This window comes from Delphinus delphis, chromosome 20 (assembly GCF_949987515.2).
Source record: "Delphinus delphis chromosome 20, mDelDel1.2, whole genome shotgun sequence".
NCBI classification, from domain to species: domain Eukaryota; kingdom Metazoa; phylum Chordata; class Mammalia; order Artiodactyla; family Delphinidae; genus Delphinus; species Delphinus delphis.
In genome coordinates, this window is record NC_082702.1 from 57,331,225 (window position 1) to 57,354,417 (window position 23,193).

The window sequence follows — 23,193 nt, forward strand, 5'->3', positions numbered from 1 at the left end:
TCAGCACATATCCAGGCCACCGTAAGGGCCTTCAGAAATAGTAAAATCGTAAACATCAGTGAACACTCTAAGTCTTCCTTAAACATAATATGACAAGTTCCAGTCTAGTACTCTTTAAGGCAAAGTTGTGTCAGTTCTCGTAATTTTGACATTTTGTAGTGTTTATAATTTAAGAGATCAATGTAACATTCCCCCAGAATGCTGTTGTAAGCATCATCATTACTTCAAAACTGTATGTAATACTGTGTACCAGGAAGAGAGAGAAGAATACAGAGGTCTGTCAATTCTGCATTGCATAGAAATAAAACTCTACTAAAATAAAACTCTTAAAAACTCTACTAAAAGCCTTTCATTAAAAAAATGTAACAACTTTCTGCTTTAGTTTCCATGAAGCAGGAAACTGATCTCAAAATTTGAAGCCTTACATCACAATGCCTCAAATTCCAGGGTATTCTTTTGATTTACACCAATTTTACATGAGGCTGATTGTCCCATTTTAAGAGTGGTCTGAGTATTGTGATTTTCTTTTTTTAAATAAATATTCAACTGGAAAATCCCTGGGCAAGACCTTACCAATCAATATTTTAATATTGAAGGCTTTAGCATTTAAAACAATATTGTTTGAGCAGAAAATTCCCTTTAGCCTGGAAGCTTTAAGTCCCTAACTTTCGGACCAAAAGCTCTCATTGCAGTGGGGTGAAATTGAGAGCTGTGTGGTGGACTTGATTTCCCACCTTGGTAAAACTAGACTTCTGCAGATCTTGTAGCTCTGTCCTGTCAGTGTATTCTCTTTCAGAGTCTTACCACTTTCTATTGTAGTTTTCCAGGTAATTTTTAACGGAACTAACTATTGATACACAGCCTAATACAAAAGAAGTTGACAGGAGAAAATTTCCAATCGTTTGCTCAGAGATTATAGGACTGTATTATTGTTGTTGAAATGTCTGTCTCAAGTGTGAATCCATTAGCAGTGAGCCTTGGGGTCCTTGGGAAGTCCATGGGAGATAAAAGAACTTGCAAACTTGGCTAAGGACGTGCAGCATCCATGAGTGCCGCTCACGAGGTGTGCCGCTATCGCGTCTCTGCCAGAGTTCCTTCGTGGTGGAAGACGACAGGACTCAAAGCTCGGAAGGGCTGGGAAGGAAGGTGTCCTCAAAGCTTTGACTACTAGGGATTCTCTGGGACTTGGACCCTTTTAGAAATTAAGTTGTTGCAAGTAACTATTTCTATTTAATAATGTAGTTTAAATTTATTTGCAGGAAAAAAAAAAGAAAAAAAAAACCCTGAAACTGCTACAAGTGCTTTTAAGGAGGGAAGGAAATACTAAAATCTCTGTTGTGTACTAAATCGTGTAGCCTGCTGGTGCGGACTCTAAGAACGGATTCTCTGAGCGTCTTGCACTGACTGGTCTCAGGGAGTTTGTCTCCCAGAACTGCAGAGATGGACATCGGTTTACATTCTTCAGTAGTGCAATCCTTAAAAAGCCCAGAGATTAGTGCCTAACCACTTTAAGAACGAAACAGAACAGAACAGAACAGAACAAAGGCGACATTTTCCCTCACCAGGGGTGTCAAGAGTCCGACTGGTAGAACTCCACTTGGAGAACTCCGACCTTCAGTTCTCGATTCCAACCTCACGTAGCTGCCCTGGAATTACGTGTGAGCCTAGAAGGACCAATTACGGCAATGCTCTTCAGGAGACGGGAGGTCTCTGCATTGCAACCAAGGGTGGAGGTGGCCAACTTTCACCCACAGTGGAGATACCCACTAGGCCAGTCCTGACATCAAGCTCCCATCTAGGATTTTGGCAATAAAACTGAGTTTGATGCATTCCTACGCTAGGTTTTCTATCCAGTCTAGTAAAGTAAAGCACCTTTGGATTAAAAATATTGAGCTCAACAGCAACTAGACTTCTCAGTTTTGTATTTAATTTTCCTTAGGTCTCCATGGCTTAATAGTGTTCTGTTGCCAGAGAAAAATATCAATCTGTGGAGTCCAGACTCTCTGCTGGAGGGGCATATTTCAACCTAAACGTACCTAGAGAGGGGAAAAAAAAGAGATCAAATTTGAATCACCATAGAATTACTGCCATGATCTGTCCAAAGTTATTTCCAGAGTCACTGGTCAAGATCTGGGTGCTGGAAATCCAGACCACCTGTTCTGACCACTCCCAGCTCCCCTGGCTCCACCCCGCAAACTGGACGTTATCTTAACAAGTTTATCAAATCAGAGAAGGGGTGAAAAAGACTGAAGAGTTCCCAGTCTGTTTCTTCATTCTTTGGGAGCTCAGACAGCACAGAATTGGCCCCCTTCCTTGGGACAGGGCAAGGGAGGCCTGGCCGCCACCACAGGCCTCCGGGCTCGCTGCGTCAGGAGACGCAGCACCACCTCTATCAACGGGGGAGGGGGGGCCCACAGCCCACAGTCACTCCACCTGCCACCAGACCTGATTCCAAGTTGTCTGTAAAGCTCTCCAGGTGACTAAGGGGCACAGGCAGGTCTGGAACAACCCTCAAAAGTCTCCAGAAAGCAAGTGGCTGACTATCCAAGGTCGCACAGTGAGCAGTCGCAGGCTGGGACCCGTTTTCCCAACGCCCAGCCTAATCTTTCCAAGGAAAACAGCAAGAACAAACCTGGTGTGGTAACGACAGCAGACACACACTTGACTAAAGGAGACAAGAAAGAGTAGCAAAGGGGGAAGGAAGAAGATGCAGCACAGAGAGTGAAAACACCACGTAGCCGCCACACAACGCCCACGGCCATGGCCACTGCCACTCTAGACGGGGGAAGAGAAGCGGGGACAGCGAGTTCCACCTGTAGCGCCTGAACTCACATGCCACGCCCTCGGTTCTCAGTTAAACACCTGCGGCGGTGGCACTAAATCACCCATGCTTCCTCCCCAGTCACGTGGCACAAAAATAACAGACCAAGGAGCCACTGGGCCACAGCCAGCTAGCCACACTCCAAAATGAGAAGCAGGCTGAAATCACAGAGACAGTCTCAGAACCAAAGCAGACCTTCTGGGGGCTGCACAGCCCATCAAGAGTTTCGTGCTTTTTCAGAGAGCATTTGAAAAACCACTTCTTGCTTGCTTTAAAAAAAAAAGGAAGTTGACTATTACTTTCACAGAAAGGACGCTCCTGTCTGGAGCTCTCCACCTCGGGGGCCTTTACCTTGCCGGTTGAAGTCCATGGACGGCTGCTTGCAGTCCTGAGCGCGGTGACCGGTGGCCCCACAGTTGTAACACGACAGATTCCCGCTCTTTTTGTGACTGGAGCCGTTGCTACTACCCACCAAGCCCTGGGCCTGGTAGACGCCCGCCGCCCCCATGAAGTTCTGCACGGGCGGGACGGTGAAGGCCGACTGGCCGCCCAGCACGGGCTCGGGGCCCACGCCGCTGCTGTAGGGCGAGTGCACGACCGGGAAGGCGCCGCCGCCGTACTGCTGGGCGCCCACGTAGCCACTGCCGCACATGGGACTGAACGGCAGGAACGGGAAGGGGAAGACGGACGGCCCCGAGAACGGGTGCTGGAAGTAGTTGGCGTAGCTGACAGTTAGGCCGCTCGAGCCGCAGCTCCCGCTGCAGCCGCAGGACGTGCACACGACGCAGCCGGGGGGCGGGGCAGGCGCGGGCTGCTGGGGCGCCGGCTGCTGCTGATGATGGTGGTGGTGGTGGTGGTTCTGGGCCGAGGCGGGGAGGTTTCCGGGGGAGCCGCCACCGCCGCCGCCGCCGCCGCCGCCGCCGCCACTGCTGCTATAGAAGCTGCTTTCGGGGACCGAGGAGAGTGCGGGGCTGGAGCTGGGGGCGGGGCAGCTGGGCACGGTGGCCATGTTTGCAAAGGACGTGGCAGGGTGGCTACCGGCAGAGGCAGTGTTGCTGTTTGCGCAGAAGCTGCCCTGCAGCGGGCCCACGGGCACACTGCTCATCGCAGAGAAGGCAGCTTTGGTGTTGGCTGTGTACAGAGCAGTCCGAGGGTTTATTATGGCAGGGGGCACGCTTATTTGCACGTTGCCGGAACAGGACGTTTGCCCAGACACGGCAGAGTCTGCAGGGACAGATGAAGACACCAGAAGTTTGATGGGTGGCCGAGCCACATGGAAGACGGTGCTGGACGTCCCTGCGGCAGCAGTGCTGGTCTCCACCACCAGGGCCGGCTGCTGTGCCGGCTTCATCACCCTGTCGAGGGCGGACGCGTGGACGACTTTGGTGCGGGGACCAAAGGAGACGGTGGGCGACACAGAGCTGCTCTCGGTGAGTCCAGAAAGGACCTGCATGGGCTGATGGGGGGTGGACGCGGGTAGCATGTCCATCATGGTGCTGCCAAAGTTCTTGTCCACTTTGATGCCGCTTCTTGGTCCAGAGACTTTACTGCGCTCCTCGAGAGACAGCAGCGAGTGCACAGAGGACGAGAGGAGCTTCATGTCCGCGCCCCCCCTCTCCGCCTTGTGCACGGAGTTCAGCATCCGGATGGGCGCGATGTGCGAGGCCGCCGTCATCATCTGCGGGGGCAGCGGGTGGTGGCCCGACGGATTGGAGCCTGCTTCGTTCTGCACGGGGAGGACCTGGGCTGTGGGCCTGGCGGAACTTGAAGTGAAATGGTTCAGCAGCATCACAGGCTTCTCCTTGTCAGAGCCCTCCAAGTGGATCTCCACACCTAGAGAGGTGGAAACAGCGTCAGCACAGCTTCCGCAGACCAGGGCGGGGCAGCACAGCGCGAGCCACACGGGGCGTGCTTACGTCTGTCGTTCTCCTCCGCGCTGTCCGAGCTCTCTTCCCGGGCCTGCACGCCCATCGGGCTGGGCGAGGAGCTGGAACATTCAGAGGAGCTGCCTTCCCGGGCCGTCTGGTGCGGGGGCTGCGCCACCTCCACCCGCAGTGCTGCGGAGAAGGCACAGGTGACAGCCCGGAGGTGGCACCAAGGTCCGCGAGCCACGGGATGCCGACGGGGGCTGTGCCAGCCGGCGCCGACCGCGCGCTCTCCCACCCGCGTGCATGCCTATCGGGCTCATTTTCTATCCTGTCCCTATTCATACAGGGCTGAGGCTCACAAGCTCGCCAGGCGGCGGACGCACACGTGGCCGTGCTCTCAGCCTCCCCACGCAGACGCTGCAGGACAGGAAAAGGACCCCCAAACCACCGGGTGCTACAACAGGCACACTCCACAGACAGACACCTCCGTTTCCTGAGGACGGGGACATAAGACCTTTTCAGTCAAACAAGCACTGAAAAGATGCACTGACATTTTTTCTTCCTGGTTCACTGTCACTCTTGATATTTCTAGTGCATGAGGAAAACAGCAGAACAGCTGTTACCGTGACCCTCCCCCTCCTGCCGAGGAGAGGACGGCAGGGAGAAGAGGAGGAAGGCTGGTGGCGCGGCATCAGGGACTTCAGGATGGACCTGCAGGGCAACGGCCTGAAGCCGCCTCCACACCTGCCGTGGTGGGGCGGGGGGGGGGGGGGGGGGGGGGGGCGGGGGCGAGGCTGTCATCTATTTTGCATACTTCCTACTCTCTCCCTTTCACCAGAGCAGTTTCTGGGTCTAATGCTTTTGCCCAAACCACTTCAGGCGAGTCACCAGTCTCCAGCTTCTAACACAAACGTCCCTTCTATTTTCCTGTCGCAGAAACTATAAAAGCTAAAATAATGAAAAGTAACTCTTAAGTATGAGAAAATGGAAACAGCAAAGTCCCAATTTTGGGACTTCCGTGGTGGCTCAGTGGTCAAGAATCCACCTGCCAATGCAGGGGACACGGGTTCAAGCCCTGGTCAGGGAACTAAGATCCCACATACCGTGGAGCAACTAAGCCCGTGCGCCCCAACTACTGAGCCCACGAACCTAGAGCCCATGCTCTGCAACAAGAGAAGCCACTGCAATGAGAAGCCTGCACACCACAATGAAGAGTGGCCCCCACTCGCCGCAACTAGAGAAAGCCCACGCACAGCAACAAAGACCCAACGCAGCCAAAAGTTAAATTAATTAATTTAAAAATAAAATAAACTAAAATAATGAAAAGTAACTCTAAGCACTAGAAAACAGAAAGGGAAAAGGGGCGTGACCTGTGGCCTGGCCCTCCTCCGAAGGGTCCCAGGTCCAGGCGCGCCCGGCCCCACCCACCTGCAGCATGGCTGCTTCGCACCGGCTGCACAGGCCCCACGTGGCTGGTGGGGGGAACGCGGGCCACTCCGCTGCTGCTGACTGGGGGAGGGGCCGAGGGGTTCAGGCACCGTTTCTCTGACTTCTCCCTGTGCGACAGGAAAGCACAGCAACAAGCGAGCGTTCAGTTCTGCTGCAGAGCCTCTCCGTGTTTCAGTCTCTGCTTAATGCAGAGCCTCTCCGTGTTTCAGTCTCTACTTAATGCAGGGCCTCTCCGTGTTTCAGTCTCTACTTAAGAAGGCTGATTTCTGCCAAAATAATCTCCAGGGTGGAAGATAATGCATTCTGACTTCTCAGATTCACTCTAAAGGGTCCTTCCTAGCAAACCAAAGCCACATTTGTAGAATCTTAAGAGCATTAATTAAGGTTTGATAAGCAATCAGCAGTAATAAGTCCTAGCGTCTGTTCCGCATGTTAGAAACTAAAATGAAGACACATTCTGTAAACAATCTCACACTCACTTCTCCAACTCCAGCTGAGTCTTGAGCTTCTTCTTTGCTCCCATGGTGAGGGATTCAAATTTATTTAGATCTTCTTCCGTAAGGCTCAGAAACTTCCACAGAAGAAACAAATTACAAAGTGTGAGAATTAATTAGGATTCTGAAGACAAAGAACTTGGAGTTTAATTTCATAAATGTATTCTACCTCTAGGATATGTAAACAGATCAAACTTAAGTAGATAATAAAAGACTGGGGATCGCTGTCAAACATTTACTTGCTAAATGACTTGGTGTCCAGGGTCCAAAATATAAGACGCTCATTGTGCGTCTGAGGGTCACGGGCTGTGCCCACTGAGCCTTCAGCACAGGCGTCCGAGTGACAGGTGGGTGAAGACTGGGCACCTGGAAGGTCCGTGCTATGCGGGCAGGAGACTGAAACAGTGTCTGCGTCTCAACTGCTGCAGAGATGCAGCTGGTGGAAGTGTCTCCCCTCCCGGGGCTCTCCCGCCAGCGACAGGAGCAGTCTTCTTTAGTGGCTCTTTTTTCTTGAGATCATGGTCATTTTAGGGACAACAGCAACTTTGTTGGGTAGCCAATGATCCAGAAAAGTAGATGCCATCCAAACTGAACGGCGCCCTAACTCACTGGCCTCATACTAAGAAAAAAGATGATACTTGGTTCTCACAACGGTCCATAACATGATCTGTGATCTTAGCCTTTTCAACTCATACATTACGCTAAAACTTTTTAAACTGATCATGACCAAGGTTAGTAAAATCTGTTGTTTTTAAGACTTGTGAATCCTAAACTGAGAGTATTGAAAATTTACTTAAAATGTATTTTTTATTAGCAGTAAAAGCTTGATTTCTAGATTCTTCAATTGCAGATTTTTGGACAAACGAAACGTTTGCAGAGATAAAAGGCACCAAGTCACTTTATCCAGCAGGGGGAGCTCAGAGTTCAAACATCACATACAGGTCCAATTTACTTTTACCATTGACACTGAAACGTAAGAAATTTCAGAATTTTTTTAACAGTGAAAAAATGCTCCTTGTCAAAACTGTATTGTAAAAGATAACTGCTATGTAGGATTTCTTGAAAGACATAAATTCATCTATTCCTTTAGCTCTAAGAGCCTACATGAAGGCAGGTCATCAGACAACCCTTTTGCACTGGGCTCTTGTAAAAGGCTACGCTGAGGGGCGTCTAAGAAAGGGGGACGCGGGGCCCACAATTCACTACCTCTACCCACTGAAGGGCTGCTGGAGACATAGCCCTCAGTCACAGACAGTGAGTGTCTCGTTTGGGAAGACCCCAAACTATCCTAAGAAAGCTGTTTACAGACAACTGTGATCCAGTTTTTGCTTCAGCTGCAGGTCGCCTCCAAATTCAAATCCGCGGCCCCTCCAGCAAGCTCACAGGACTTGCGGGGACACGCATCTGCAGGTGTTAAGGACCAGGTGGTATGGCCTCCACGACACACACGCTGCAGAAACCCAACTCAGTTCCTCTAGGAATGAGGTCCAAAGAAATTGACGGGTTACCTGAGACAACAAGCACGCTCTTGCTGCCTGCTAGCAACCAACGTACCTTCTCCATCGTGAGCTGTTTGAAGACGGGGTAGTACTTGTGCAAACGCAGTTTCCGAAGCCAGTCTAAAATCCCATTTTGCTCCTGGGTCTGCGGGGCCTGCAGGCTGGAAGGCATCAAGATAGCGGGCGAGCTGTCCATCGGGGTCCGGTAGGCCAGAGCTGAGCCTGCACCCCCCGCGTGCGAGCAGTGGGGCAAGGCGGACGTGCTGGCCGAGTGCTGCACGTGATGCTGGGCGCCGCCCTGAGACGACGGGATGCCGGCCACTCCGCACACAGGCCTGCGAGGACAGCAGACAGGTAGTTTTCAAAAGACCACGGCCTCCACCGAGGACCAGCTCCTACAGCCTGGACTGCATCTGCAGCCACGTCCACTGCTGGCGCCAGAGCTACAGCCACCACCACCCTGGGGTGAACGTCTGAAGGCGTGGACATGTGCGTGCACGGACGTGTATGTACCCATCTAGATGCTGCGCTTGTACGTGTGTACATGTTATGTATATGTACACGTCTGTGTGTCACCACCAGACTTGTGGCTTTGCTGACTAGTTTCTTTCTGTTGCTTCTATCACAGGATGATACTGATAATCATATATTAAAACTCCAAAATCTTTAATATTCAAATTAAATTTTTTTTTGAAAAGTAAATTCTAGAAAGCTGAAGGACCAAAGCATCACCCTCTGTCCCTGCCCCTTCCACACTAAACTGCAAACTGACATATTACATGTTTACACACTCCAGGCAGAGGGTGAAGAAAGTCAGCACCTTGAAAGACCTCATTACCTGATTAGAGCTCACAGAACCGTGTGTGTGTGTGCGCGCGCACGCGTGCACACACCGTCTGTGATGTTAGCCCATCTTAATGCTGGCTGTCAGTCCAGATGTGCAGTCTGTCTGTCACCCGCGCACTGCCACCATCACTGTCGGGCCCTGTGCTGGCAGAGGGGCCTCCAGAGCAGCGACTCTGGCCCTTCGTGGGCTTAATCACTCCCCCAGGAGCTTGTAAAAATGAAGATTCTCAGAAATTTTGGTTTCCTAGAATGTGCAGGGCCCAGAAACTGGCATTTGCAATAAGGGTCTTTGGGAATTTTAATTCCAGGGGCTCTGAGAACCACTTTTTTTTTTTTTTTTAAAGAAATCAAAAAGTGGATTATCTCTATCCAATTCTTCTCTCAATATTATTATTCAAGACTAAGATCAAGAGTGACTTAACTCTAGAAACAACTATTTACACAAAATGAAAAGTAAGCTCTGTAACAAGGCTGACTGGAAATGTGTTGGTTACATGGTAGAAGTCTCACCTTCCAGACACGCCCATCATGGTACCGACTTTAGACAGGGAAGGGTTGCCAGGACCTACAAGTTAAAATAGATATAATTTATTTACAGACCATAAAAATGTTTCTACTTTTATTGAATTATGTTTTACAAACTCACCTGGACTTTGAAGCTGTTGGGTGGGAGATGAAGTGCTGAAAAATTTCTTAACATGGTCATTTTTTAATATGTGAGAAGGTAATGAAGCCAAATACCTAGAAATGAAACAGAGTGGTTTTATCAGCATCAAAACGTGTTACCAAAAAGTAACTGGCAGAGAAATTTTAACTTTCAATTAAGAGATATATATAGCAGAGAAAAACTAAACAGAAGTGCCTTAACCTATATTCTTCCTGCTTTATTCAGTTTCATTCTTGGTATGATTCATACTGTTTCCTGGTGCCCCTTTTCCTTATTTACACTGTACTACGCTGTATGAATTGAGTCTCTCAGGGCCCACGACCCGGGCCATGAGCACAGCTGGGGCCGTCACAGCTGCTGTGTGGCACTCTGATGTTGGCCCCAGTCCCCGGGGCCCTCTGTGCGCACGTACAAGACCAACGCGCCAGGACGTCATCAAGGGTCCAGAGCCACCGGGCCCAAGAGACTTTTTATTAGGTCCTCATTTTATCCTTTCAACTATAGGACAGAAGCAGATTTTATTTCATTAAGACTGTCAAAATTACATTAAATGGTGGCATACACTTTGAAATTCCTTCACTTATATATTCTCAAAATCATGCCTAGATTATTAAAATCCTTCAAATTCTCCATAACTGATGAAAACCCCTAGAGGCAAACAGGAGACCTGAACCATCCAGACCGCATGTCACCTGAGGAGCCCCTCAGATGCCTATAGGCAGCTCACGTCGGGCCCCACCCGCACTGCACAGGGCCAACGGCGGCGGCCCGCACTGCACAGGGCCATCGGCGGCCACAGCGCCGCAGGGGGGCCGCTGGCCGTGGCCTTGGGTGGGGTGACGAGCATTACCTCAGGTCCGCTTCCAGATCCATGTGGTTTCGCTCTACATAGAATGCATCTGGGCCAGCTAAGCAAGGAATGAATTTCTCCAAGTTTTCTTCAGGACACAGCTGAGATAACTGAAAGACGAAAAGGCATGGGAAGTATGTCACAATTCATCTTACGGAACCAGAACTCCTCACTGCGGGAAACACTTGGGCAGGTCCTGGCTGCTGACACCTGCTGCTGTGATTCTGGGAGCCACCTGGGCTTCTGCGTCCACTTGGGACGCAGGAAGCAACGACCCACCACAACATCAAGAAGAAGCTCGACACCCCACACCGCTGTGCCTGCTCTTGAGCCCAGCAGAGGGCTGAGCTGCAAGGCCACCAGGTGAACCGAATTCCAAGACGGACCTGCCCCTCTGAGGACACAGGGCACGTGAACTGTCTCAGCCGTGGCAGAGCCCGCGGGAGAGGTGGCTGCCATACAAGCAGGTAGAAGAGATCGGCTGGGATGGACACATGCCCACAGGCTGAGTGTGCGTCAGTCAGCCGTCAGCCCGGAGCCCAGACACAGGGGGCCTGTGTCCTCGTTCCCGAGCTCCCTTCCACAGGCGGGGAGGCTGGAGAGAGTCTGCACAGGTGGCACAGGGGTGAGGCAGCTGCCCCTGGGGGTGAGGCTGGAAACCCCATGCCTTTCCCTGGAGCCTGCTCTCAATCCAAAGCAAAAAGCCCGTAACCCGCTGGGGGAGGGACGAGATTGCTCGTGCTCCCAGAGCTCAAGCAAAACCCCCCGTTTCTGGGGGCTGAAATGCCTTCATGCCTCTGGAGGAGGAGGGGAAAGTCCTCCCGGCACCAGGTCCCAGGCAGAGATACCCTGCTTCTCAGGGAAGATGAAAACAAAACCCCTCTGGCCCCAAGGAAGGGGCAAGAAAGCCCTCCTGAGCCGAGTCAGCTGCTGCTGGGGAAGGAAGGGGCAGGGATGCTGAGAAAGGCCCCCCACGACCCTGTGGCTAGAGCTGAGGCTGCACCAGCAGGACGGGGAACCGCTCCACCCTCACCGCGCATGCATCACCACGCAACAGGTGACAGCAGTCTCCCAGGGAGGGAGGAGTCAGCGGAGCAGGGAGACCCCTCTGTGCCACAGGTGAAGCAAGACCACGCCAGGCTCCTCTCAAGGCTCAAGGGACCAGCAGGCCTCCCTGGAGGAACCTGAGGCCTGTGGCGCAACAGCAAAACCCAAACCCAGCTCCGCTCCTGAAGACATCAACCTGAAGCCCCACCGCCGGCCGACAGACGCAGCAGCAGGCCCGTCTCCAGGCTGGCTTCTAGATGTGACGTCTCACGTTCAGTCAAAAATTATAAGATAAAAAAGGGGGGGCAATCTATCATCAAGATAATCATCAGAACCAGACTGGAAAATAACCCAGATGTTGGCACTATCACACGAGGACTTGAAAATAACTATGCTGAACATACTAAAGGACTTCGTTTCAAAAAATGAACAACATGCATGAACGAGTGGGAAATTTCATCAGAGAGATGGAAACTTTCTATTAAAAGACGTCATCAAACGGAAAAGCTACAGAAAACAAAAGAACAAAAAACCCCAAAATCATGGTACTAGAGATGAAGAATTCAGCTCGTCAGCAACCTGGGCAGAGCTGAGGAGAAACGTAAGTAAACTTGAAGACGGGGTCACGTACACATGATTCAAGGCCCGGAAGAAGAGAGAGTGGGGCAGGAGAAATATCTGAAGAGATAATGGACAAGAAGTTTCCAAAATTACTGACAGACAGCAAGGCAGAGACCAGGCAGGGCAGAGAACCCAAAGCCAGGTGAGTATCAGCCACTGCAAACACCCAGACAAAAGGGTGGCAAAGTCGGCCGGCATCAGCGGAGTCCAGAGAAGCGCTTTTTCACAAGACAAGAGGATAGGCACAAAGGAGAGGAAATTCAGTGTTCTAAGTGGTGCAGAGGAAACAGGGAACCCCCGGGGAGGATCACTAATCAATCCTAGAAAGCACGGCACTGGGGCGTCCTTCAGCGTATGGCAGGCCTGAGTAAGAGGCACACGCAAACAACTTCGCCCAAGCTTCTCACACAGGATCCATCCACTCGATTCTCTCCTACGGGATTATAGCCTTAATTTTATAATCAAATTGCAAGCCACACCTTGGAGACACTTCAGCTATGTTATTCCACACAACAAAGGTGACTACTTCAGCTGAACAACTGCGGCAAAGACAGTGGTTCACTGCTCCGGCACAGGCCAGGCCAGGGGACTTTAGACACACAGGTGTGTACGTATATGACACGTGTACGTGGGGGTACAGAGGTAATTCTTTAGTCGTGCAGCTTGTTCAAACGGTATCTTTTGAATCAATTTTAAGCCAAACAGGTTGTACATCATCTGTATTTCAACTTTAAAAAATAAAAACAAACAGGAAAATTCAATATGTAAACGGAATAAGGTGGAAAAAGGTGAACTGTCTGCCCACTGCCGCCACGTGAGCCCCTCACTCAGCTTCGGCTGAGCTGTAACAAAACACCCCTTGGGCACCTTCGCACTCGCATCTTTCTGTCCCATCTCGTTCTCCACAACCGGAAGGAATGTGGACCGTGGCCCTGAGGGCCACTCGCCCTGTTGGAGCACGAATCCCCGGCACTGCACTCACTGCACCCGCTGAAGGCTGCAACCACGGAAATTACCTGGCAGTCCAGTGGACCGTGGGGAATGAGACCCTTTTAATTTTTGTAAGAGCCCTTAAATCACCTTACCTTTGAAATAAATTCAGTCACTTCAGAGGAAGATTTGGTTACTGATGTTACTGAAGAATCAGACCACAAGACCTTAAAAACAAATAAACAAACAAACCTTAAAAACAGACGCCACATACTTAATTCCCAACACACTTGTCCAGGGATTCGTGGCCGGTACAGGCGCAGTAGTGGGACGAGCCCTAGTGCGCCTCTTGCCTGGAGCGTTTACATACCCCTTGGCTTGTTACAGAAAGAATGTTCACGGAACTCAAGTGCATTAAAGCTTAGCTTCCTGTTTTGCGCAATTATTCAAAGAGCAGTGTTATCACTCAAGTGTGGAGTCTAAGGCTGCTCCTCAAAGCATCAGAAAGGCCCTGGCGACCCCGACTGCAAGCATGTGTGTGAGCACAGCATCCTCACGGGGACCTCCTCCGTTCAGGTCAGTCTACGCAACTGTGGGTGTGGAATCAAGAAATTACCAGAAACGAGCCCATCCAAACAGTGAGTACTCCATACATTTCAGTGCTGGGGGCATGCTGACGGGAGGAGGCCAGGTCCCAGCCCTCAGGAATCTGACAGAACTGGGGGGGGGGAGGTGACACAGGCCAGGGCAGTCAGTACCAGAATAGCGGGGAACATCCTCCATCGCAGGGGGCGGGGTAAGAATTCGGGGAGAAAACATCAGAAACGTCTTTCCGGAAGTTCTACAAAGCCCGGTGTGTCTGTATTCCCTTCCTGCACCTATGACAGCAGCAGTTTTAGTTCATGACTCCACAAATGGACTGTTCCCCGGGGCAGAGGGCTTTCCTGCACCGAGGAAAGCGTGAGCTGAACTCGGAAGGCGCGAGAAGGACAGAGGGGACAGGATGAGATGGGAGGGAAGCAGGGTCCATAACAAGAAGGGTTAAACCACGAACGAGGACGTTTACCCTAAAATCCAGAAGGAGCGCTGGAGGATTTCAAGTCGGCAAATAAAATGACTGAGTGTATTTTATCACCAATAGGAAAGCGTTGTATTTACACTGATTTAGAGAAAACAGGCTGGAGACACCAAACAACTCTCATGCTCTCCTCCCACCCCGCGCTGGCCTTCATCTTCTGAGAAGCAGCCCAGCATGTTTGCTGACGGTCTCCGGGGCCTGAAGCGCTGGCCGTCTCTCCTCTCTGTTGAAATTCACGTGAGTTCCTCTCTGCTCTGGTGGCTGTCACATCACATAACAATTACTAAGGTATGTTTTTCAAGCCCCCACAAAATACAAGCCAATCAAGGAAAGGGACCTCTCTTCTTCATCTCTGAATTCCCTATGCCTCCCAGAATTTATCAAGGCAAGTGCTGGCATTTCTGAATGAACGTGCTGTACCATCCCAAATCTACCTACACTAAAATCAAAGCACCTACGCCATTTTTTCTGTCTAAAATAATTAAATCTTTTAACAACACTAAAAAGAAGTTTGGGGGAGAGTGAGCTGCTCCGCACATAAAACACCAGTAACATCCAGGATTAAAGGTGAGAACTTTCTAGCATTACATGTACGACCCAAAGTACAGCTGACGTGGTTTTCTCAGTAAAATATGCCGCATGTCACGTGGCACGAACGCACCCTAACCCAACTAAAGCGTGAAGTCCAACACCCAAACGGGGAGCACGGCATGGACACACCATTCTATGCTGAAACAGACAATCTGCTTCCCCGACAATTACATATTTTAAATAGGCGCAACTATTCTAGGTTGTCTGCTCCCGGTATATTTTTCTTTGACTTCCAAAAGGACTTGCTGCTCCAACCAGGGGCAAGGACTGGAAACCAGCAGACCTCAGCAGCACTCTGCTCTGCAGGTGACACAGGCTGGCCTGACCCAGTCCCCTGAGGAAACCCCCTGACGCAGGCTGGCCTGACCCAGTCCCCTGAGAGGGCGGGCCCCTGGAGGGGCATGGACACGGGAGAGCAGCCTCGCACTGTGCCACGTGCTAGAGACACGTGATCTACCACGTCCAAGACAGCATCGATCATAAGCTACCCCACTGCTGATGTACCACCAAGAAGAAACACTGCCAATCAAATGACGGCACAGTGTTTTTCTACCGCCCATAGTCGCTCAAAGAGCCACTGAGACCTGCTGAGATGGATTTTAATGTATCTTAAACATACACAAAAAAGCATGGGGACTTCCCTGTGGCACAGTGGTTAAGAATCCGCCTGCCAACGCAGGGGACACGGGTTCGAACCCTGTTCTGGGAAGACCCACACGCCGTGGAGCAACTAAGCCCGTGCGCCACAACTACTGAGCCTGCCCTCTAGAGCCCGTGAGCCACAACTACTGAGCCCACACGCCTAAGGCCTGTGCTCTGCAACAAGAGAAGCCACCGCAATGAGAAGCCCACGCACCGCAACAAAGACCCGACGCAGCCAAAAAAAGAAAAGCACGGTATGCACAGAGTACATAAGGGTACTGAGGATTTCTTCACACTCAGAGTCTAACTCCTCTGACCCACTGTCCGTCTCAGCTCTCAGCACCCTCTGGAGAAGGGGCAGCGTCTTCTTCACTCACACAGGCAGCAGCTCAGGCAAAGGCCCTGCCACTGCTCAGGCCACAGCCCTCACGTAAGCAAGCAACCCGGTGCCACCAGACCTGCCACCAGACCTCTGAGGAGCTCTGAAGTCGAATACAAGGACAGGCAAAGCAGTCACAAAGAACAAGGCAGCCTGGAGGTGGCACGGACCATGCACTCAAAACTCGCTTTTAAAACTAAAAACTATCAACGAGATTCTCAGTGAACTGAGAGCAGACAGCATCGCCAAGAACAGGATGCTACGAAAAAAGAATCGCCAGGGAACAGAGGTCTCTGTTGTTAAAAACAGGACAGCAGAAGTGAAACGTTCACTTCAAGAGATGGAAGATGAGGGAATCTTCCACAGGATAGATCAAAGTCAAAGGGAAAGAAAATAGAGGGAAAAAAAATAAAACAGAGGACCAGTCTTGAGGTCCAACAGGCAGACAGCAGGAGTTCCAAAACAAGAAAACTGAGAAAAACAGGACAGAGGAAATCAAAAGGAATGATTCCAGAAAAGGAACTCAAATTAATGGACTGAAGTTAAAAGGGCTGACTTGCATCTCAGCACAGTGGATGATAACCTACACCCAAGCCTGGCTCTGAGGAATGTGCAAAGGCTGGGGACTAAGAGAAGATCCTAAAGCCTTTAGAAATTATAAAACAGGGCCAACACTGGATCAGGAGTCAGAGCAGACCCATGCTTCTCAACAGCAACACTGCAAGACAGTAAATAAGAAGGGCTTCCGAGTTCCTAAGGAAAAATGACGCCTGCTCTAGAACTGTATTCCCAGTCACATGTCAGGTCAGATGGATGAAGACACTGCCAAACATGAAAGCCAGAAACCGTACCTCCCCGGGACCCTTTCTAAGAAGCTACTAGAACAGCTATTAAAACCTAGAACTAACCCAAGGCAACAGATGAGTTAAGAGCTGAGAACAGGGTATCAGAGCCAGGAGGGAGGAAGGGACCCCGCGGGTGATGGTACGGGGGCCCCGCCATGAGACTGCACCAGGCCGAGTCCAGGTCGGAGCAGGGCCGTAGCTCCAGAGACGAAACCGATGGAATGCGGGATGCATTTGAACACAACCAGGGAAAACTTTAGGGGTGACTTTGTTTTCTAAGTACTTGTTCACAAGCAACAAACAAACAAAAAGAGACAATTAACTCCCGGTAGAATAAAGTATCGGAAAGGAAAGGTACTAAATAAGCATATACCACATGGCTTGGGTAGCAAGGACCTTCACACAGTCAGGCTAATTATCATACAAGCAATGAGGTGTATTATCACAAGAAACAGTTCCCTGCTCCTCCGGGTGGTGTAGGCACAATTACTGGAGACTCTGCACACAGAGAGCTGATGAAAACAACTAAAGAAATGAAAAATAGTTTTCAAGACTCATCCTTAGCTAATAGTGATAAAATGTTCAGAGCAGTTAAGACTGTTTCAAGATGAAAAACTTCTAAAGAAAAGATACAGCACTAAAATAAAATGTAATGTCTGGGTTCTTAACAAAGACTGGCATAAAAAGAATGGGTGTTTTAATGAGTATTGCTCCACAGTTCCTTTTAAGTCAATACAGCTCTCCCATCTACAGGCGTTTCAAGTGTTCGCGTAATCTTCTGATGTTTTTTTCCCCACCCTGTCCTTCATGTGTAATAAGTATACTTTAAAGAAGTTTTAGTTATTCAACAGTGCATTTGGAAAAGCTGGTAAAATTTGGACATGTCACATGTACACAGATATAAAATAATTTTTGTATTTTCAAAGATTCTGTCATTTTCTTCCTGTATTTGCTTTCCTCAGTAACTAGTAATTACAACTTCAGCAAAAACAAAACCAACTCCATGAAAAAAAAGAACAGGAAACTCAAACTCCTGCTTGCAGTCCATTTGTTACTTACGTCTTCCTATAAAATAACAACCTTTCATTTGTCTCCTGGAAAACAATGACACATAAAAACTAAAAGTAGAGATAAACAAAGCTGAGAAAAAGGGGAGGGGGAAGTCGCTGACTTCTCCTTGAATGAGTGAAAGCTTTCAGAAGAAACCGCTTCTCGAGTCTTCCTATACTGTTAGCAGTAGAGGGTACATCTCACCGTGGTTAAGGCAAAGACTCCTAATAAAGTTCTTTATTGTTCTGGCCACAGCACGATAGCTATTTATATCCACGTTCAAAAGACAACCTATTTAAAGGACAATTTATCCTAATTATTTAGGGCTCTGTGGACAAAAATTAATCCTCAGGTAAACTTCTTTCTTTCTTTCTTTTTTTGGCTGCATTGGGTCTTCGTTGCTGTGTGCGGGCTTTTCTCTACTTGCGGCAAATGGGGGCTACTCTTCACTGCGGTGCACGGGCTTCTCATGGTGGTGGCTTCTCTTATTGTGGAGCACGGGCTCCAGGCACGTGGGCTTCAAAAGTTGTGGCATGCGGGCTTCTCATGGTGGTGGCTTCTCTTATTGCGGAGCATGGGCTCTAGGCGCGTGGGCTTCAGTAGTTGTGGCACGCGGGCTCAGTAGTTGTGGCCCGTGGGCTCTAGAGCACAGGCTCAGTAGTTGTGGTGCATGGGCTTAGTTTCTCTGCAACATGTGGGATCTTCCCGGACCATGTGTCCCCTGCATCGGCAGGCGGATTCCTAACCACTGTGCCACCAGGGAAGCCCTGGCAGGCAGATTCTTAACCACTGTGCCACCAGGGAAGTCCCAATCCTCAGGTGATGTTTTTAAAGGTTTTATTGAGTATAACTGACAATGAAATGCACATATTTAAAGTGTACAATCTGACCAGTTTGGACATACGTATACACCCATGACACCATCACTCCGATCTATATAATGAACATACCCACCAGTCCCTCCCCAGGAAGCTATTGATCTGCGTTCTATCACTGCAGTTATTTTGCATCTTCTCAATTTACATAAATAAACGCATGCAGTGTATGCTCCTTTTTCCTGGTTTCTTTCACACAGCACGATTGCGCACTTTCCCCCACACTGCCAAGTGCATCGGTAATGCACTCCTCTGTTCTGAACGCTGAGCTGTGTGGCCGCGATACCACAGTGTACATCCGGTCTCCTGATAATGGATATTTGGGGCGTTACAAGCAAAGCTGTTATGAACATTCGTGTACAAACCTTTGTACGAACGTGTACTTTCATTTCCTTTGCTTATTGACCTAGAAGCGGGACCGATGAATCAGATTTTAGGGATATGTTTGACTTTTTAAAAACTGCCGAACTGTCTTCCAAAGTAATCTCACCATTTTACACTCCCATGGCAGTCCTTCCACACACCTGCCAGCAGCTGTCAACTTCAGCCACTGTGACGGGCGTGCAGGATGAGCTCACCGTGGTTTTAATCGGTGCTTTCCTAATGGCTACCGATGCTGAACACCTGTCACGTGCGCTATTTGCCATCCATACATCTTTCTTGGTAAAATGTTCACTTTTTTATTGGGTTATTTTCTCACCATTGAGTTTTGAGAGTTCTTTTTCTAGTTTGAATACAAATCCTCTATCAAACATGCAATTTGCAAATGTTTTTCTCCCGGTTCTGTGGCTTGGCTTAACTTTCTCCACAGCGCCTGTCAAAGAGCAAGTTTAAACTCTGATGAAGTTTAATTCATGTTGTCTTTTATGGCTCATGTTTTTGGTATCCTACCTAAGAAATCTTCGCCTGTTTAAGTCACAAACTTTTCTCCTATGCTTTCTTCTAGAAGTTTTATGGTTTTACGTTGTACATTTAGGTCTGTGATCAGTTTTGAGTTAATTTCTATATAAAGGGTGAGGTTTGATGAAGGTTCCTTTTTTTGGCATATGGTTATCTGCTTCTGAACCATTTGCTGAAAAGACCGTCTTTTCTTCACTGAAATGCCTTTATACCTTTGTCAATAATCAGTTGACCAGGGTGGTGTGGCGTCCGGGGCCCTTAGCCCGAAGCAGACGTGGCCTGGCCCGCGGGATAGAGCAGTCGCCACCGCCAGGCCCCGAGCCGGCCCCAGGGCCACCCTGCAAGGAGCCGCGGGCAGCGGGGAGCCTGAGTTGCTGCCAGTGCTGGCACCAAAACTGACAAGCTGCTCCTAAAATTCACATGGAAATGCAGCATCCCCAGAAGAGCCAAGACAATCCTGAAAAGGAAGACCAAACCTAAGAGGACTCACACTTCCCAATTCCAACGTCAAAGCCACAGTACTCAAGACAGAGCAGTGCTGGCCTAACAACAAGAGAGATGAATGGAACTGAGAGTCCAGAAACAACCCCTCACAATTTCGCTCAACGGAATCTCAGCAATGGTGTGAAGACCCTTCAGTGGGGGAAAGAATGGTCTTTTCAACAAATGGTGCTGTCCAATAAAGATGTTAAAAAAAGCTGTAAAATAAACAAACAAACAAAGGGTGCTGGACAACAGGACGTCCACATGCAAAAGGACACATTCGAACCCCTACCTCACACCATACACAAAACATCAATTCAAAATGAAATCAAAGACCTAAATGCAAAAGCACAAACAATACAATTCTTAGCAGAAAACACAGGAGTGAATCTCTGCGACCTTGGCTTAGGCAACGACTTCTTAAATACAATACCAAAAGCACGAGGAATGAAAGAAGAAGTAGGGAAACTGGACTTTATCAAAATTTAAAACTTTTGTGTGTCAAAGGACAGCATCAAGAAAATGAAGAAAATTCCCACCCAATGGAAGAAAATATCTGCAACCCAGTAATTCCAGTCCCAGGTGTGTATCCAAGAGAAATGGAAGCACTTGTCCACACAAAAACTTGTACGTAAATGTTCATAGCAGCATTACGCATAAGAGGCAAAAAGTGGAAACAACCCAGAAGTGCATCAACTAACTGCTGAGTGGATGAACTAAATGTGGTCCATCCACACGGTGGAATTTCACTCAGCCATAAAAAGGGAAGCACTAATGCATGATATAACATAGAGAAGCCTTGAAAACATTATTTGCATGAAAGAAACCAATCACGAAGGATCACATATTGTATGATTCCATTTATGTGAAATATTCAGCACAGGCAAATCCACTGAGGCAGAAAGTAGGTTAGTATTTGCCAGGGACTTGGGGAGGAGAAGTGGGGAATGACTGCTAATGGGTATGGGGCTTCTTCCTGGGATGATGGAAGTATTAAAATTAAATCGTGGTGATGGTTACAAAATTCTGAATAAATTAAAAAAAGCCACTGAACAGTTTAAATGGATGAATTTTATGTTATGTGAAATCTATCGCATCAGAGGTGTAAAGAAGAAAGTCAATTAGAAAATTTTAAAACCGTCTAATCTTTAAAAACGCCACCAAGGATATTCTCCTAAAGTCTTCAAAACAACCAACTGAGCGCTTTACATGTGAGTCTAGCTAGGGCCCCACTGCCCCGGGGCACGGCCTCTCCTCCCTCTCAGCAGCACCTTTAACACAGGTGCTGAAATCGGGTACCGTGAGTCTTCCAGTGTTTTCTTCGTTTCAGAATTGTTTGGACTGCTCTATAGTGTTCTCCATATAAACTTTATTTTATTTTATTTACTATTTATTTATTTACTCAGGCTGCGCTGTGAGGCTTGAGGAATCTTAACTCCCTGACCAGGGACTGAACCCGTGCCCTCGGCAGTGAAAGCGCGGAGTCCTAACCACTGGACCACCAGGGAACTCCCTCCATATAAATTTTAGAATCGTCTTATTGATTTTTTTTTCTTTGAAATTCATTTATTTATTTTTGGCTGTGTTGGGCCTTCGTTTCTGTGAGAAGGCTTTCTCTAGTTGCGGCGAGTGGGGACCACTCTTCATCGCGGTGCGCGGGCCTCTCACTGTCGTGGCCTCTCTTGTTGCAGAGCACAGGCTCCAGACGCAAAGGCTCAGCAGTTGTGGCTCACAGGCCCAGTTGCTCCGCGGCAATGTGGGATCTTCCCAGACCAGGGCTCGAACCCGTGTCCCCTGCATTGGCAGGCGGATTCTCAACCACTGGGCCACCAGAGAAGCCCCTCGTCTTGTTGATTTCTAAAACAGAAAAATGCTACTGGGACTTACTTTTGCCGGCTGGTCATGTAAGATGACAGAAAGTTTGTAAGTTTAAAGGTACATGGAAAGATGTTCTCCCACTGTCCACAGGTTCCCTCTCTTACAGAACTGTGGTCCTGACCACAACAAGCTAGAGAGATGGCGGTTAAACGCCCGAAGCGATGTAACTACAAGGCGCTTCACTTTGCGAGTGTGACAGGAGTCCCAAACCTAAGCACATGCATATCGCACATTCGTGTCCTACAAGCAGCCACGTATTTACGAGGAGGAGAGTGCAGCTCACCTGCAGAGGACAAGCACACAGCTGAAGCTGCGCAAATGAACCGTGTGCTTTATAAAGAAGAAGATGGTTGTGTGTTTTTTAAATCTTCCTTGTATCTTTCCTTTGTGCCTCAAATTACCATCAACAAATGTAGTGTGGGCAGTAAATCCCTTAGGGCGTATCAAGTTAGTATCCCAAAAGAAAATGAGTCGGACTGCTGGCTAGTGAAGGATTATCACTTTCCTAAACACAAGAATCCTTTTATCAGTTATCGCATCAGGAAAAGCAAGCTTTTCCGATAACCAAACCTTTTTCTTTAAGTACCAAAACACTTCATTCAGCTTAACCATTTGGGGTTCGAAGCGTCTTAAACTGAACTTCAACCCAGCTGTCCGCTCTGCTTTCAGAAGACTCACGGCGCCCTATCCTGCCAGCCTGCCGCCTCCCCACCCTGATCCCAAGGCCCTCCTCTGGGGAAAGGCCACGAGAGGCCAAGTGTCTACCCTGCCAAGGCTCATTTCTTTGCAGAGAGGCTGTGGACTGGGGCCGAGTCCAAGCCCAGTTTGATCAGACGGGCTGTGAGTGGGATCTGAAGGGCTGTGAGTGGGACCTGAAGGGCTGTGAGTGGGATCTGAAGGGCTGTGAGTGGGATCTGAAGGGCTGTGAGTGGGACCTGAAGGGCTGTGAGTGGGACCTGAAGGGCTTGACGCTCAGCAGTTCCCACACACGCAGGCCCTGTGCACGGGGACCACGCCCGCCACCAGCCCCTCAGGCGATATCCGCCAGCCAGAGGCTGACTGCAGAGGAGAGGAGCCAACACACCCAGCGTTTCAGGGCCTCGCTGGGCTCCCCAACCCCAGCAGGCCTTGATGATGCTGGGGTCCTGAGGTTCTCTGGTTGCTGACACTTGGCTGCTGGTCGCAAGCTCTGACAACCTCCAAAACCGAAGGGAAGCCTTTCCCGTACATCTATGGAGTGACAAGTGATTTGCACGATGCAGGACTTCCCAAATCAAATGAGGGTTTTATCCTTGTGGTATTAAAAGTACCTGAAGTATTCTGATGTAGCTACACTCTTGGAAAGGTTAGTAAGCTCCACAGTGTAAGTACTAGACACTA

The 23,193-nt window shown here is 49.2% G+C and overlaps 1 protein-coding gene across 1 annotated transcript in view; it reads right to left on the reverse strand.

Moving 5' to 3' along the window:
* Positions 1–1,479: 1,479 nt before the first annotated feature.
* Positions 1,480–23,193, reverse strand: part of ZCCHC14 (zinc finger CCHC-type containing 14) — a 55,735-nt gene continuing 34,021 nt past the window's right edge. Inside the window, exons 4-13 of the mRNA XM_060000372.1 lie at positions 13,248–13,319; positions 10,495–10,604; positions 9,624–9,718; positions 9,488–9,542; positions 8,187–8,466; positions 6,618–6,709; positions 6,118–6,245; positions 4,738–4,878; positions 3,173–4,654; positions 1,480–2,036 (exon numbers count right to left, since the gene is read on the reverse strand). Coding sequence (XP_059856355.1) covers positions 1,981–2,036; positions 3,173–4,654; positions 4,738–4,878; positions 6,118–6,245; positions 6,618–6,709; positions 8,187–8,466; positions 9,488–9,542; positions 9,624–9,718; positions 10,495–10,604; positions 13,248–13,319 — 2,511 coding nt within the window. The 3' untranslated portion in view covers positions 1,480–1,980. The remainder of the gene's footprint in view (positions 2,037–3,172; positions 4,655–4,737; positions 4,879–6,117; positions 6,246–6,617; positions 6,710–8,186; positions 8,467–9,487; positions 9,543–9,623; positions 9,719–10,494; positions 10,605–13,247; positions 13,320–23,193) is intronic.